At 39.8% G+C, this 16,295-nt stretch overlaps 1 protein-coding gene across 1 annotated transcript; it reads left to right on the forward strand.

Moving 5' to 3' along the window:
• The first annotated feature begins 1,567 nt into the window (after positions 1–1,567).
• SLC38A2 (solute carrier family 38 member 2) lies at positions 1,568–15,609 on the forward strand. The gene is made up of 16 exons (XM_045829179.1): positions 1,568–1,859; positions 2,974–3,171; positions 3,463–3,544; positions 3,696–3,811; positions 6,414–6,487; positions 6,590–6,682; positions 6,808–6,889; positions 8,481–8,563; positions 8,981–9,039; positions 9,129–9,296; positions 9,686–9,765; positions 9,870–9,970; positions 10,571–10,695; positions 11,001–11,145; positions 11,252–11,349; positions 12,642–15,609. The coding sequence occupies exons 2-16, from the start codon at positions 3,056–3,058 to the stop codon at positions 12,738–12,740; spliced, it is 1,521 nt and encodes a 506-aa protein (XP_045685135.1). The 5' UTR covers positions 1,568–1,859; positions 2,974–3,055; the 3' UTR covers positions 12,741–15,609.
• The last annotated feature ends 686 nt before the right edge of the window (positions 15,610–16,295 follow it).

A 16,295-nucleotide genomic window follows, 5' to 3' on the forward strand; every position in this document is an offset into this window, starting at 1 on the left:
TGATTGGTGTTACTAGGGAATGCATGTGGAAGGTAAGTTTTTTCTGCCTTGGTTATGTCAGAAGCCAAGCCTGCCTTCAAGGAGTTCACAGTCTTCCTGGGGAGACAAGATCACAAACACACTTGAACAATTTTGTGTACAAGACAACACAGATTTCAAAATGGGTTCTGTACCACATGATTTAGAAAATAGTACCTGCAAAAAGAGGTAAGAAGGGAGGTATTAAGGTGGAGGAAGGTTTGAATGATGGTGAGGGGAAGTTGGGCACTAAAGCAATTAAGCATATTGTTTAGGTGAGATTTTTCTGACCAGTAGAAGCGGTGGAAAACAGGAGTGTAAAGGGGAAATCGGGTCCTCTCTTGTCAATCACAAACACTAGTGCAGACCCAAGGCACCCGCAGCCTCACGTGCCACGGAAATAGTTGTACAGATTTCCTCAGGAAAACATTGAAAGCAAAAATTGTGATCACACCCAACTCTTTCCTTTATGCTCTGCGCAGTCCTCTCCCACGTCCCCAAAAAGGAAGAGAGCAGTAGGTCAAACTCGTTTGTTTATTCATTCATCTAACAAACATTTATCTCTCATAAGGGGACCTTTGTCTCCAGCGAAGGACAGATCCTGCCTTTCCGGCTGCATGGAGCATTCCACAGCCGAGGGGCCCCCTAGTTGCCTGGTTCAGCAAGACCACATCTCGGCTGGAAACGAGGGATCAGGCACGGAAGTCTCAGCCCAACATTCCAACAGAGGCAAGCGCCTCTGTAAATACAAGGAAAGAAAGTGCTCTCAAATTGGGTGGGGGTGGTGGAATGAGTGAAATGTGTGTGCGAAGTATAAGCTGAGGACTCCTACAACCTCCTGGAAAGAGCCGACCCTCCCGACCGGAGGCCTAGAGGGGGCCCCCTATCAAAGGGGTCTGGCTTGCTGTTCAGGACGTAGTTTTTTTCCCCTAGTAGGGTTTTCTTGTTCACACATAAAGGATATCCCAAAACGAGCTGCCAACCCACCTAATTGGGCTAGTGTAGAAGAGTGAAAGCAGCTCTAGATGGGGAAGAACAAGAACAGAAACCGACCATGTAGACAACGTTGCCTCCTTAGCCCAAGTTTACGAGAGAAAACCCCCAGGTAAACCACAAAAATAACAGGCAGGAAAGGGTTGGGTGGGCAGAATATGCCCCCATAAAGCCTTGAGTACAAAACAGACCGCTGGTAACACGCACCGAAGAGAATTTGAAGAAGACTCCTAAAGACAACTGCATATGTTGGGCACCAGTCCGGGCTGAAATGAATAAGGAAGCTTGGGGCGAGACGGGGGTTCTCCCCAGGCTGACCAGGGACCTAGAGATCGTGGGGTTTAGCTTTCCAGGAGGATGGGGGCGCGGGCTGGAAGGGCGGGGCGCGTGAGTCCGCCAAGAGGGGAAAGGAGCTGGAGGGGGAGGGGGACGGGGCGGGACCGAGGAGCTCTGGCGGGCCGGGGGCGGGGCCCAGGTGGTGTTGATACACAAAGGAAGGCACCGGAGGCCGCGGCCCCGCCCACTGACGCGTCGTCGGGGTGGCAAGTATAAGACGCCGCTCTTGGGTTTGCACTACAGCTTTGCGACGTCGCCTTCCGGGGGAGTCTTACTGTGCCCTACTGCCAGCATCCCGACCACGCGTTCTCGCACACTCGTGCCTTTCCTTCGAGACGGCGGACGCCGGACGTTTGGGGGGCAACTTGCCGTTTCCTTTTTTTATTGAAATTATTTTACCTGCCTATTGTTGGGGGTTTTTTTGTTTTGTTTTGTTTACGATTTTTGTTTGAGAAAAACCCACTGAAGGCGTCTGCGTGACATTCCGGGATTCCGAAGCGGAGACCACCAAGGTAACAGCGCGGGGATATCTGTACAGGGCGCGAAGCCCGGGCGGGAGTGGGGGAGGGGTGTTGGGAGGGGCCGCGGCGGGAAAGCAGCTGCTAGGGTCGTTTCCTCCACACTGGGGCGATTGCGGTTCCTGGGGCCGGCCCACGACCCCTGCCCATAACAGTGGGGGGGGGGGGGCGGGTGCTTGCTGCCCTCCTTCGGGCAGGGGAGGGGCGCGGCGCGGGGGCCGCGTGCCCTCCCGGAGCTGAACCGCATTTTCCCGTTAGGGGGAGGGGAGCCAGCCCGGCCCGCGTCTCCGCTGCGGCAAGTCCTGTGACTGATTTGCATCAATAAAAAAAATTAAATAAGTCCAGGGGGTCTGGAATTCGGAGGCGCAGAGGTGGCGTCGGGCTTTTAGAGTATCGGAGGCCACGACTGGGGAGGACGGGCGGAGGACGTTTGACAATCGGCCTTCGATATTGCATCAGTCTCCTTTCTCGGCAAAGGAGGGGCAAGTGGAGCGAACTGCTCTCCAGTCAAATGCCAGTGGACGAGTGTGTTCGAGGGCACGGGCGTACGCGTGTAAACAAATCCGCAGCGCTCCTGGGAACCAGCGTTTTCCCCAGCTCTACGGAGGACTTATATCCGACCCTTTCGCCCCCTCGAGTGGGCTAACAGCCGCAGAGGCATTTCCCCCAATAGGGGCTCCTGGCGTGCAAAGACCGGGTATGCAGCACTGCCGCTGCAAACGCTAGAAACCAGGAGCTGTGCGCCTGGGCGGCCCGCACACCTAGCCAGTGTGCCTGGGTGGGCTGTGTGCCCTGCGTGCCTGTGCACGACCCACGATGCTGTGCGGGCAAAGTAACAGAGGTCCCCGCACGCCTCCCTCAGGCTTGGGATCACGGAGAGGGTGAAGTAATAAAATGCACTGAGGGGCTTATGCAGGCGCCGCGTCGCTGTGGGACCATCTTTGTTCTCTGCGGCGCCGCTGTCCGTACTTTTCCGCCCCTCAGCGCGCCCCCGCCCCTCGAGCTCGGCTGGTACTTTTCCACTCGCCTGGCCAGGGATGAATCAGCCGCGCGTCACGTGACCAGGGCCAGCGCTGCGGGTCCTGACGCGCCGCCTCTACGTTCACAGGCAGGAGCGCGGACCGGTGTACCGCAAAGGACAAAAGGAATCTAGTGGTACTTGAAGCTTCTGATTCCTCTCGGTTCCCACCATGAAGAAAGCCGAAATGGGAAGGTTCAATATTTCCCCGGATGAGGACAGCAGCAGTTACAGTTCCAACAGCGACTTCAACAACTACTATCCCACCAAGCAAGCTGCTCTGAAAAGGTGGGAGAAGTTGTGTCCTTTTTTAAAACGGCTTGTGCTGGTCGGGGGTGGTTCTAGGAAGGACTCCGCTTCTGTTGCTTTAATTTACTGTGGCATTTGGAGAGTGATCTCTGAAACAGTACCCAGTTGTCTAACTGCCTTGACAATATCTGGTGTGAAAGTAGGCTCCTACTTAACTCTTAGGCTTTTAAGTAAAGGTGTGTGACAACCAAAGGGCTGTTTTGTGTTAGAGCATTCCATTGTGTATTTCAACCCAATTTAAGATTTTTTTCTTTTCTTTTTTTTTTTCAGCCATTATGCAGATGTAGATCCTGAAAACCAGAACTTTTTACTTGAATCAAATTTGGGGAAAAAGAAGTATGAAACAGACTTTGTAAGTTAATAAAAATAATAAATTTATGTGTCTGTGGCTTTATGGAGTAAACAAATAGTTTTACTTTAGATTTCAAATCTAACTTGCCCAAAGCTGGTTTTCTCCATTTAATTATTGTTATATGTTTGGTTATCGTTTTCCCTCTATGTAGCATCCAGGTACTACTTCCTTTGGAATGTCAGTATTTAATCTGAGCAATGCGATTGTGGGCAGTGGAATCCTTGGGCTTTCTTATGCCATGGCTAATACTGGAATTGCTCTTTTTATGTAAGTATGTGTAAGTAGTGAGTCTGCCGTGCAGGGCAGTTAACATGTTTTGGCTCCAGAAACTGACTTGAAATTTGTTTGCTTAAAAATTGAAATACAAGAAATTAAAATATATCTTTATTCTGGTATATAATTGCATGATATCAAGAAAGCCAATTCGATGGGGGAAAAAAGACAATAATTAAAACTGATAAGACAAAGTAAGTTGATGGGCATACTTAAGATAAACTTTTATCAGGGCTTGGACATTTCAAGGAAACTTGATAAATCAGGGTAGTTAGAAATTTTTTCTGGCAAAATCAGAAACAAAAAAGTATTAATAAGCATAATACTTCCAAATCAGTTTGGTAATTTGGCATAGTGTCCCCAAGGACCTGTGGCCCCTGCGTGCACAAGGAAGACAGCTAATTATTTTTTAAATATATAAGGTGTGGTAGTATTTGCTTAACCTGAAATATGTTTATTTTAAGAAAAGTGAGTAATAAAGCAACTGAAAAGCAACCCATATGTGTTTTTTGTTTTTTTTTAATATTTATACCAGATCTGTGTGATTGCCATATGCCATACCAAAAAATGTTAACACTTCAATAAGTATCTGCTTTTAAATAATTTTTTTTCTTAATTGTCGAGTTAGAAGTAGTTACTCCTGCACTTTCCAGCATCAATACCTGGAATAGGATTTTGGAGCTGTAGAAGACTTTAGAGCAGGAGTTCTTAACCATTGTGGGGTCACTGGCCCTTGGAGAATATAATAGAAAAGTAGAGACCTTATTTCCAGAAAAAAGCACAAAACAAAACACATATAGTAAAGTTGAGCATACATTTTCAATGATGTTTTTGTTATAGCTATTAACTTTTGGCATCCTAAGTCAGTTTCTGTGGAAGATAGGTGATTTTGTTGTGCACATGAAGAAACCACACATGCATGTAACACGGAGTTGTCCCTTTCTGACAGATATATGTTTTGTTAGCTTAAGGGTGCCTTCTATTCAAATTGTTTTCTCCAGCAGAATAGAATTTTCATGAAAAGAAAAGCAAACCTTTGCAAAGCTCTGCTTTGTGGTGAAATTCCACACTGAAGTTAAGAACAGTTTGAGCATTGGAAGCCAGGATTCATTTAGCTTGCTTCATTAACACGAGGCTTTTTGAGCCCTCTTGCTAAGGTGAAGGACCAAGAATTTATGTAGAAAGGACCCTAGAGTTTTCGAGCTTTTAGTGGGAAAATTGAATGGCATCATTATTACATATTTGAAAGCCTTCCTAATTCTTAGTATAAAAACTGGAGGCTGTTGTTAAGTGGGGTTCTAGTGCAATATTTACATGGCATCTCTGTTTCATAAGTGAAACACAATTCTGATATATTAGCCTTGTACTTTGGAAATTATTTATACTCTAGTAGAGTCTGTGTGTTTGATGGTCATGGTTAATAGTATCAAGTGCTAACATGAACTTTTAATCCATCAGTATTTTACGAAATATAGAGGTAAAGGGACCAAAAGCCACATGCCTGCTACAGTCTAGTAAAACAACTCTGGGTAACCTTTTCGAGTAGAAACAGTCTTGAAGTTGAAAGAGACCTCAAGAGTTAGGGGAGTTCATTCATCCCTCGTGGCCATATGAGGACTGAATTTATCAGCACACTTTGAAAATTGTTTTTGATTAAACCAATAGCTGTGTCTAGTTAGAGGTGAGGCTGATGGTGTCATTTCCCACCTCAGATTAGACCCCATAAAACTTTTGGCATTAGAATAGCAGTTTGATGTCACCACCTATGTTTAACTAACAGATATCCGATTCTTTGCCAGACCTTATATGGTACTGTATGCAGTTTGCTCCTACAGAATCAAAAAAAATGTGACTTCTATTGTTTGCAGAATTTTCTGAGTTTCCCTGATTTTGATTTGTTGTTCCTTTTACTAAAAAAAAGTTTGTATTTTCCTTGACTTGCCCTGGGAGAGGAAAATAAAGCTGGAATGAGAGAACCTGTGCCCTAAAGGAAACCAGTGGGGAACCTTTAGTTCCTCTCCGTTCCAGGGAGGAGATAGCCCAGACAGTTGAACTGATAAGCCTACTTGTTCCATCTACCACAGGCATTGTTTAACTTTGTGACAATGCTGGGCTTGTATTCCACCCCGTGGGGTACAATATATATTGTCCCATTGGTTATTTCTATGATTTTTGCTATCAGTTGGATTTCAGAAGTACCTTGTAGGCTGGGTTTCCTGGCAGGTATTACCACCATTTTACAGATAAAATGAACAATTAAAGTGTAGGCAAGTGGCAAGTATGCAGCTGATCATTATGATGCCAGAATCTATAAGGCTCATAACTCCACCACTTCAAAGTTTGGCTTCCCAGCATTCCCTTGCATGTTTGGTTCAGTGGGTACACCCCTGCTCTTATCTATTACCGTGAGGTAATATGCATGTTTTACCTGCATGTTTTTAGAGCCTAGTAAGGGAATATGTTGACACTAGCCAGGAGAGTATCATTCTTGGGGGTATTCTCTTTAGTAAAAGAAATATTAGGTTAAGTTCCCTATTTAATATTTAAGTAGCGCTATGCTTGTTTATAACCGTGCACTTTTTCTTTCTCTCATCAGAATTCTCTTGACATTTGTGTCAATATTTTCCCTGTATTCTGTTCATCTCCTTTTAAAGACGGCCAATGAAGGAGGTATGGTAACATTCTTGGTATTTCTACAACAGTTGTGCTTGTTATGATTTTGTTTCTTGTACAAAACACTTGCTTCATGCTTCTGTGTTCTTCAACTTACAGGGTCTTTATTGTATGAACAGTTGGGGCATAAGGCATTTGGATTGGTTGGAAAGCTTGCAGCCTCTGGATCTATTACAATGCAGAACATTGGAGGTAAGAATTTTTTAGAAGGTAATTTGGGTAGACTTTTTTCTTTGTATAGCACAGTGGTGACACGTTGCTTTTGGTGTCACGTGCCACATTTTGCACTTGTAATGGTATAATTTTTTTCCCTCCAGCTATGTCAAGCTACCTCTTCATAGTGAAATATGAGTTACCTTTGGTGATCAAGGCATTAATGAACATTGAAGATGCAACTGGGTAGGTGCTAAGTAAGGTTACTCATAAGAAACAATTATGGTCTAAAATGGTTAGATAATTTTACCAAAGTTGGATACAAAGTAATTATCAGTAAACTATTATAAATGTTATTGTTGAAACTGAGAACTTTTGAGAATGAAAGGCTGAAGATGGTAGCTAGTCCTGTAACTCTGGATTACTAATTTTTAATCTGCATTTAAAAGCAGGTTTTCTAAACCTTTCTCTTTACATTTACTCTTTAAGAAATTGTAGCTGATTAACACATAACTCCAATCAGTGTTAGGACTATGGCTTTGAATTACATTAAAAACCAATTCCTGTCTGCTTTTTGTAAATTAGAAATTCTTAAAACCTAACCTATTTAAATTGTGTAATATCAGAAAATGTATGACTGTGCTGTAGAAACCTTATTCTTCTAGCAAAGTTACTCATCCCAGGGGACTAAAAAGGAAACATGGTGTGTGTGTGTGTGTTGTAGGGGGGGTAGTGATAATTTACTTCCCCACTTTGTCTCAAAATAGAGAGGTGTTGTGGTTGGCCCCCGTGCATTAGAAGTTTATTTTAGTAGCCTGGCTGGTGTAGCTCAGTGGATTGAGTGCTGGCCTGTGAACCAAAGGGTTGTTGGTTCGATTTCCAGTCAGGGCGCATGCTTGGGTTGTGGGCCAGGTCCCCAGGAGGAGGTGTGTGAGGGGTAACCGTACATTGATATTTCTTTCCCTCTATTTCTCCCTTCCCTCCTCTCTCTAAAAATAAATAAATAAAATTTTTTATAAATTTTATTTTAGTAATGTGATATTTAAATATTAGTTTTCTGTGAGGTCTTTGTTGCTGAAATGAGTGGTGTAAAATTCACAGGTCAATTAGAATTTGAAATAATGATTTTTAAAGAGTTGATTACCTAAAGAGGAAAACATTACTAGAGTTTTTCGGACGCATGGGTAATATTTTGTCTTAACTTCAGAAGGGATCTTTTGATTATTTTTGGAGTTAAGGTGGTCAGGGTATTAAAACATACTCTTCACAACCTGCAATAAGTCCTGGTTTGGGAATTGGGGTTTTTGTGGGGTTTTTTTTTCCTGTGTATTTTGTCTGAGTATGAAGAAATTTCTTTGTTGAAGTATTTCATATGTATATTTGCTAACCAATGTTTGAAAGAAGGTTGTTTTAAAATTTTCTTGTTTCTAGCATTAAAAATGGAAAGCTAAAGCTAAGACAAAGTTGGTGTACAATTTTTCTTAAAATGCTGAAAGATAAGATTACTGGCTTAACAGTGCCTCTTTGTTCCCTATATTAGTAGCAAGCATTTAAGAAGTATTTTATGTTATGAATCAGCTGGCAGCCTTCCCAGAGCAAACTGTGAGACAAAAGTTAGACTGTTTCATGCCCCATTCCTAACCTGAGTGAATATTCATTTAGCGCACAAAGCGAGAGATTTATTCCTATTTGTAGGCTTTCTGAATAAGTGATACTTCCACACCTATCTTTTTAGTGTGTATTTTTATAGTATTTTCTCTAAGATGGGTCCTGTGAGAAGATACTCGGAGGATAGTTGTGACTGGTTTTGACCTTGTTTTTCTTTTCTTTAATTCAGGTTGTGGTATTTGAACGGTGACTATTTGGTTCTGCTGGTATCGTTGGTGCTCATCCTTCCTTTGTCGTTGCTGAGAAATTTAGGTGAGCAAACCCATCTCTAAAGAAAATTGAAATGATCATCTCACCATCTGATTGGCTTTCTCTTAATAAGACACTGAGAGCTAAAAAGCTCTGAAAGCATACCTTTGGGGGTTGCAGCATACAGACCTCTGTAGGTCTTTAAAAATTCTAGCATGATCACCACTAAAGCTCAATATATTGTTTACATTTTAGAATATTTTGTACTTTATCAGTAATAATACAAAATAAATGGGAATTTTTATTACTTATTAGCAACTATTTTTTAAAGTAATTCTATAGCGTAATCTGTAAGAATTAGAAACTTCATATTGTAGCCACATTGAAGTCTTTCAAGCAGAATTGAATTATTTAGCAGAGAAAATATGTTTGCCCTAAACCTGTTTCATTAAATAAACTAACATCCCCTCACCCCCACAGGATATTTGGGATATACCAGTGGCCTTTCCTTGTTGTGTATGGTGTTCTTTCTGATTGTGGTAGGTATAACTTCTTTAAAGCTAGTGATTTTTTTTAAAGGCCCTGTCACATTATTAAGTTTAACAAAGGAAAAATAATATATTTTCAGGTGATTTGCAAGAAATTTGAGATTTCTTGTCCAGAGGATGATACATGGATAATTAGTGAAACAATAATAAACAGCACCTTCACACCCCCAACAACTATTATACCGGATGCGGCACTTAACATGACTGATGATTCTTGCAGACCGCATTATTTTATCTTCAACTCACAGGTAACTAAACATAATCTTTGTTTTTCTGAAATAAAGATTTTAGGGAAGAAAAGAGGGGAAGCTATCTACTGAAAATATTAAAAGAATTCTCAAAGTAAAGAGAGGAGGGGTAAGAGCTGTTTAGAAAACATGATTAGTTAATTGAGGACTAAGAAGAAAGCATTGGTTTGTGTCTTAAAATAGATTCAAAAATAAAGTCGTATGACAATAATTAACACATTCAGAAGTTAGGATGCTGATCTGATCACATGTGGTGAACAAACTAGAAGATTAGAAGCTAATTATGTAAGGAAAACTAATTATTTTAGACTTTGATTCTAAGATTAGTTGATACAAAATATAAGTTCCCTAACATTAGGATATTGAGTATATTTTTATATGTTTTGCAGACAGTCTATGCTGTGCCAATTCTGACTTTCTCATTTGTCTGTCATCCTGCTATTCTTCCCATTTATGAAGAGCTGAAAGAGTAAGTGCTCTATTTTCACATCGATTTATTGGAAAAGTATTATTTGATTATTGCTAGAACTATTGCTGAAATATATTTTTGTATTTTTCTTTGAATTTACATAGCCGCAGCCGTAAAAGAATGATGAATGTATCCAAGATTTCATTTTTTGCTATGTTTCTCATGTACCTGCTTGCTGCCCTCTTTGGATACTTGACATTTTATGGTAAGTAGTGTCTGGTTTACCAAAAAAAAAAAAAAAAAACCCTCATGTTGTGAAATGAAATTGATACTTTGATATGTATAGTTCTATCACAGCTGTTTTTTTTAGTATATTTCACTTGTGAGAAATTGAGTTTAGTAGAGCTTAAAAATTTTTTATAGTATATTTAATCAGAATTTTCTATAGTATATTTAATCATTAATTTTTAGAATCCTGGTTCAGAAGTGTACCATTCATCATTTGATGCCATTTTTATATGATGTGCTTATAACTAAGTTCATCCTACCTATTTCCTCCCATCACTTTCAAATTATACCACACATACAAACTGTAAGCCAAACCATGGGATTTAAACTATTTAGCTCCTGTTGATTTTAATGAGGATCATGTGGCTAAATCTCTGCTTGGCATTTAGAAAAATTTTTCTTCAATGTTATTCTAATTGCATTAACCCTAATTCCAAATTAATCTTATTAGTCTCTTAGTTTGTAGTCATTTTGTCAGTAGTCAACACTTTTGGTGCAAATTTTGCCACAAGTTCGAGTTCCTACCTAATCTCCAGAGAAAACAGTGCACAAAGTTTTGGCTCTCCTTTCTCCATAGAACACGTCGAGTCAGAATTGCTTCATACGTACTCTTCAGTCCTGGGGACAGATATCCTCCTCCTTGTCGTCCGCCTGGCTGTGTTAGTGGCTGTCACCCTGACGGTACCAGTCGTTATTTTCCCCGTAAGTAATGAGTTGTGCTTTTTCCTTTCCAATACGAGTCAGCTTTAAATGTGAGGATTTGTGAGACTTTTATGTTCTGGGAGAAGGGAAACACCACTGTAGCCATACCGAGTTATACTTTGTAATTTTAAATAAATCTCAAGTGGCTAGGAAAAGAATGTTTCACTTTATGTTAGATAGTTACAGAAAAAAATAAGTGAAATATTTGTAAATTTTCAAAACATCCTAGGGCATGTTTTCCATATTTGAAGGTATTAAATGATGTTTCTTAATTAAAGCTGGAGCTTGATCTCTTTATCTTGCAGATCCGGGGTTCCCTAACTCACTTGTTGTGTCCAGCGAAAGATTTCAGTTGGTTGCGTCACAGTGTCATTACAGTGTCCATCTTGGCGTTTACCAATTTGCTTGTCATCTTTGTCCCAACTATTAGAGATATCTTTGGTTTCATTGGTAAGTTTTAGAAAGTATCAAGGTTCACTCAAATAATGAGGAATTTTAGCATTTATAAAATGATGATTCCTTGAATTCTCAATAAATGGTAAATGTTCTTTTACAGGTGCATCTGCAGCTGCTATGTTGATTTTTATTCTTCCATCTGCCTTCTATATCAAGTTAGTTAAGAAAGAATCTATGAAATCTGTACAAAAGATTGGGGTAAGTAAGATTATGATTATAGAAGGAGTAATAGTCTTCCAATATCAGAAATTCCTCATTTGATTATAATTTTAATCTCTTAGCTATCATGTTGTAGGTAGTTTCCCTTTTAAGTTTCTACTAAGTGTTTAACAGTGCACTTCACAGATGAAAGATTAGAGAAGGAGGTAGAAGACAGTTTGCCATCTAAATACACAGTTAATTGCAAGGAAGTTACTAGATATTTCAGAGATAGCGTATTAAGTGTAGAGGTACGTAAGCTTTCAAGGTATGTTGAACCAATATTTTTTGGGCTGCCTGTTGTGTGACACGCACTTGAATGGGCCTTGAGTACATAAAAGAGAAAAAGATGGGTGTTTAGTCGAGCAAGACAAACCATCTTCAAAGCAAAGCTTAGGGTGGGGCTATTATTACACTTTAAAATACTATTATGTACTTCAATGTGTAATAACTAATTTTTAAAAGGATATGATATGTTGAGCATAAATGATTCTGCTGGGGCTATTTAGGAGAAAGACTGCTTTTTAGTCCTTGTTCCCTACTACCATTCTAGTCTGATTAAAGTACTAGAATTGTTTATCAGCCAACAGCTGTCATCTGGTGTTACTCAAAGTATATAGTGGCAATAATTGAGAGTGGGATTAGGAGTATAACTGTTAGACCTCTGGCTTTGACTGAGACTACATTTTAGGACGACTTGGGTCTGATTTTGTGGCTTCAGTTTTTTTGCTTTTAAAAAATGTGGAAAGCCTAGGCTGGTTTCACTTGACAAAGTAGGTATTTTTTAAATACATTTTATTGATTGTGCTATTATAGTTGTCCCATTTCTCCCCCTTTATTCCCCTCCACCCTGTACACCCCCTCCCACCCACATTTTCCTCCTTTAGTTCATGTCCATGGGTCGTACATAAAAGTTTTTTGGTTTCTCCATTTCCTATACTATTCTCAACCTCCCCCTGTCTATTTTCTACCTACCATCTATGCTACTTATTCCCTGTACCTTTTCTCCCCCAAAGTAGTTTGTTAAGCAAAGAAAATTACTTTTCTTTTCATTTGAGAGAAAGAAATTCAAAAGTAAAATTTTCAAAGGTTTTAGAGACAGTTGTTTTGTATTATAGATGACCCCTTGATTAAGACCATTTAAATATCTTCAGCAAGGTGAAACTGGAGCTCTGTAAAATAGTACTGACATAATCTAGGTGATTATAAGCCTGTTTTTTAAAGTAGGAAGAGGACTGTTGAACATCCAGTTTGTTGCTTTCTGACCAGTGTTCTCTGTGTCCTCATTGCAGGCTATGCTCTTCCTGTTAAGCGGCATAGTGGTGATGATCGGAAGCATGGCCTTGATCGTTCTGGATTGGGTGCACAATGCCCATGGAGGTGGCCATTAACTAGCACCACTTTAACTTCAGCAGTCCATTTGATGCCAGTGTTGAGTCCACTCAACTACTATGAAATTTCACCTAACGTTCTCAGTTTCACTTCCTTTTGAAGTGCAGATTCCTCGCTGGTTCTTCTGAGTGCAGAATAAGTGGACTTTTTTTTTTTCTTTTTTTAAAGAAAATATTCTGTATGATAGAAATGGACATTAACAACAAAACCACGAGTCTCGGGTTAACGGAAGTGACAATTTTATTCCATTCCAGAGAATGGACGAACTCTTTTATCAAGCCACATGTTTGGCTGTGTCATTGTTTAACTTGGATATTTTATGGTTTTACTTGAATGTGCCTAATGGAACCATTTGATGTGAGAAACAATTCCTAATTTGCAGCAAAGTATTAAAATAACCATCGAGAAAAACACTATTATTTTTTGTACCAAAAATATTTAAAGACCTCAGAAGCACTATTTTACTTTTAAAAAAGGCTTTTTTTGAACATTGTCCAAAAACAGTTGTCAATAAATTAAGTAAAAAATTTTTCATTGGTGTTTAAAAATATTAGTATTATGAAATGAATTGCCTTTTTGTAGGCATAATAAGCCAAATATTTTTTTTACCCAAAATTGTTTTTAGACAAAATGATGTAATGAAAAATTGTACCATGAATAGGAGCATAGTTTTTCCATTTAAACTTCGTTGTTCAAGGGTAATCGATTGCTTATTGTTAATACCAAATCAGATGAACTCTGTTCATCATTTTCCTTTGTTCCCAAATATTTAGTTCATTCAGACAAATATTTATGGCTTCAATCCATTAGAATGGAAGATAATGCAGATATTTCTGTGGGAATGAAAATAACTAATTTTGAGGTACCAAATAGTGCAATTGGGTAAAACAGGGTTTATTCAGTTGCATCTTTCTCTAGAGTTGGATTGACAGCTCTGGGTTTTTTGGGCCAGCCCTTTTTTAACATTGCTTCCAGCAGTGGAGAATGGGCATTGGATGGCTATAGGCCAAAACTGTTCTATCCATAGTACAACTTTTCAAAAATGCTCACCTACTACTGGAAGTATGAATTACTTGATAATACATGGCTTAGTCGTGTTCGTGTTTTGTCTACAGTAGAGGTCTAATCCATAGGTTACACCGACATTTGGTATAAGTTCTCTTCATATAGGCCACCAGGTTTCTCATGCAGTAAGCTTTTTGCAAAACTTACCTGCACTGGATTGTCATCTCATTCTGGTACAACATAGAATTATTTGTTTACATCCAACAAATGGTTAGCTAGGGAAAACAGTGCAACCTGAGTGTAAGTAGTTGGTCCAACTGCATGATCACCCTTCCATGTAAATTCCAATTAGAACTGAAAAACTTACTTGGCTTTTAAGAGCACATTTATTGTATGTTACGGTGTATGGTGAATATATTATTAAATAATGTGGTACTTTGCTTATCGGGCATAATGTCTACAATCTAATATACATAATTCCATTAGTGGTTGAGGGAAGCAAGTAATGGAATCATCAATTGGTCATCTGGCTGTTGAGGTTTTCTCTTGAACTAAACATTTTTAGTTCTGGGCAAGGGCCAGAAGTGTGGCAGACATGGTTTTTGTTACACATCCTTGTATTATATGTGACTAGATTATAGACCAGTTATGTCTGTACTTAAAGACCCTTGTGGAACTGGAAGACGTCTTGTAGTGTACATTGGGTGAAACCAATGGTCCATTTTTGTTTGTTTTTATACAAATAAAGTAATCTGGGACCATCTAGAAAGGCAGTGAGAAGGCATATTCTACAGCACTGCTTTCATTTAATTGGGCTTTTGATATTCCCTTCGAATCCAAACCTCACCTCTAGTTCAGACCAAGAAATGGCACTTCTGCTTGAGTTCCTGAAAGAGTTGCTGATTTTGTCTCTTAAGACCCACCGGGGATTATCAAGTGGAGAGCTGTTTTTTCTATAGTTTACATCCTTTCATATGGGAGGAGATACCTTGTGAACCAGGAAAGAATGGAAAGAATCCTCACAGCAAATAGATGTGGGGAGACTCAGTCAACCTTCTTTGGCTATTCAAGGTTCAAAATCAGCTGCCTTGGGTGAATTCCATTGCATGGTTTTCTTGGAGCGATCTTGTCTGTCTTGAGGCACCTAAACAGTGGATTCCCATTAATAAGCAGTCTTCGGTATAGAAACCACTGTCCTGTCACCTCATTTTGCATTACTGTCTTCCGTGGATGTTTCAGTTATAACTAATGTTATTTATAGAACAGCATTAATCCATTAAAGCTAACCTATTTTTCAATATTTATGATAATCTGTGTACATACATTGTCCATATGTGTTTGTAAATAGGATGTATATAATTCCATAGGTCAGGTTGGGTCTTGGGTTCAAGTGTATATATTCCTGTAAGTTTCTCAACTGCATTTTGATGAATTCACATTGTATATCTAAGAATTGTCCCCAAATTGCCTGTACAGAGATTTCAATATAAACAAATTGACAAATTGTGTAAACACTACAAATTTTAAATATTGTTTAAATTATATTTGCAATAAACTGGTTGACCATTACTTTTTTTTTTTTTTTTCATGAAAACTTGGTGCAAGTTCGGATCACTTATTTAAATTTTAAATAAGGTCCAAATTTTCAAAATGCAGTAGTTATCAAAATGTGATTTAGTGTAATTACGGAAAGACTTTCGAAAACCTGGGTGTGTTCATCTTATGTATATAGTGTAAAAATCCGTCTTGCACTGTTAGAGGCCAACAACTCCAGTATGACTTGTTGGCAGGGAGTGCTACACCGTTTCAATGAAACAATGTATGTTTTAACTGAACTAAAATAAATACATGCTTAATCTTGAATGGCAGTGTTTTCTTTGGGGTAATGGGATCAGGAGGGTCTCAAGTACTTAGTAGGGGCAACACCTAACAGTTCTTTATAATGTTAATGATTATAATAGGGAAAAGTTTGTTCTACTTTTAATTTCTTAAAGATGATAAATTGACGAAGAGTGAGAAGGGAAACACTAGAAGTCATCTTGGGAACCCAGGCTTGGGCCTGCTGTAAGGAGGCCAATAGTGCACCAGAGTCACCCAGCTTTTCTAGAATGCAGCCTTCTGGAACACACGCCTTGGATGGGTTCCATAGGTCTGGAGGGCTGCCCAGAATTTTTTTTTCCCCTGAGAAAGCTGATAACCCAATGCACAGTTAAAATTAAGGGGTGCTGAAGCTGGCCTGGGAAGAAGTCTGATCAGTTCCACTTTGGTGGAAGTCAGCAAGGGAGAGGAAGTGCTGGAGAGAAGGGATGAAGAGACAAGCTGAGGGGTGTGTAGGTGTACCTGAGTGGCACTGGATAGGAAGAGGACTACCCAGATTCACAGGGTAGTTAGGTATGGCTTACTGGCAGCCTTCAAAGCCTAGGGCTCCTGAAGGGACTTACCCAAAGCTGAGAAAAAGGGGGTTACCATAGAACAGCAGGTGTGCCTGAGAGTGGTTCCAAAGGCAAGGGGGTTCTATGCATTGGTCAAATGGGAAGAAATTACATGTG

The sequence above is a fragment of the Phyllostomus hastatus genome, unplaced genomic scaffold (assembly GCF_019186645.2).
Source record: "Phyllostomus hastatus isolate PE091 unplaced genomic scaffold, TTU_PhHast_1.1 phas_scaffold_93, whole genome shotgun sequence".
Lineage (NCBI taxonomy): Eukaryota > Metazoa > Chordata > Mammalia > Chiroptera > Phyllostomidae > Phyllostomus > Phyllostomus hastatus.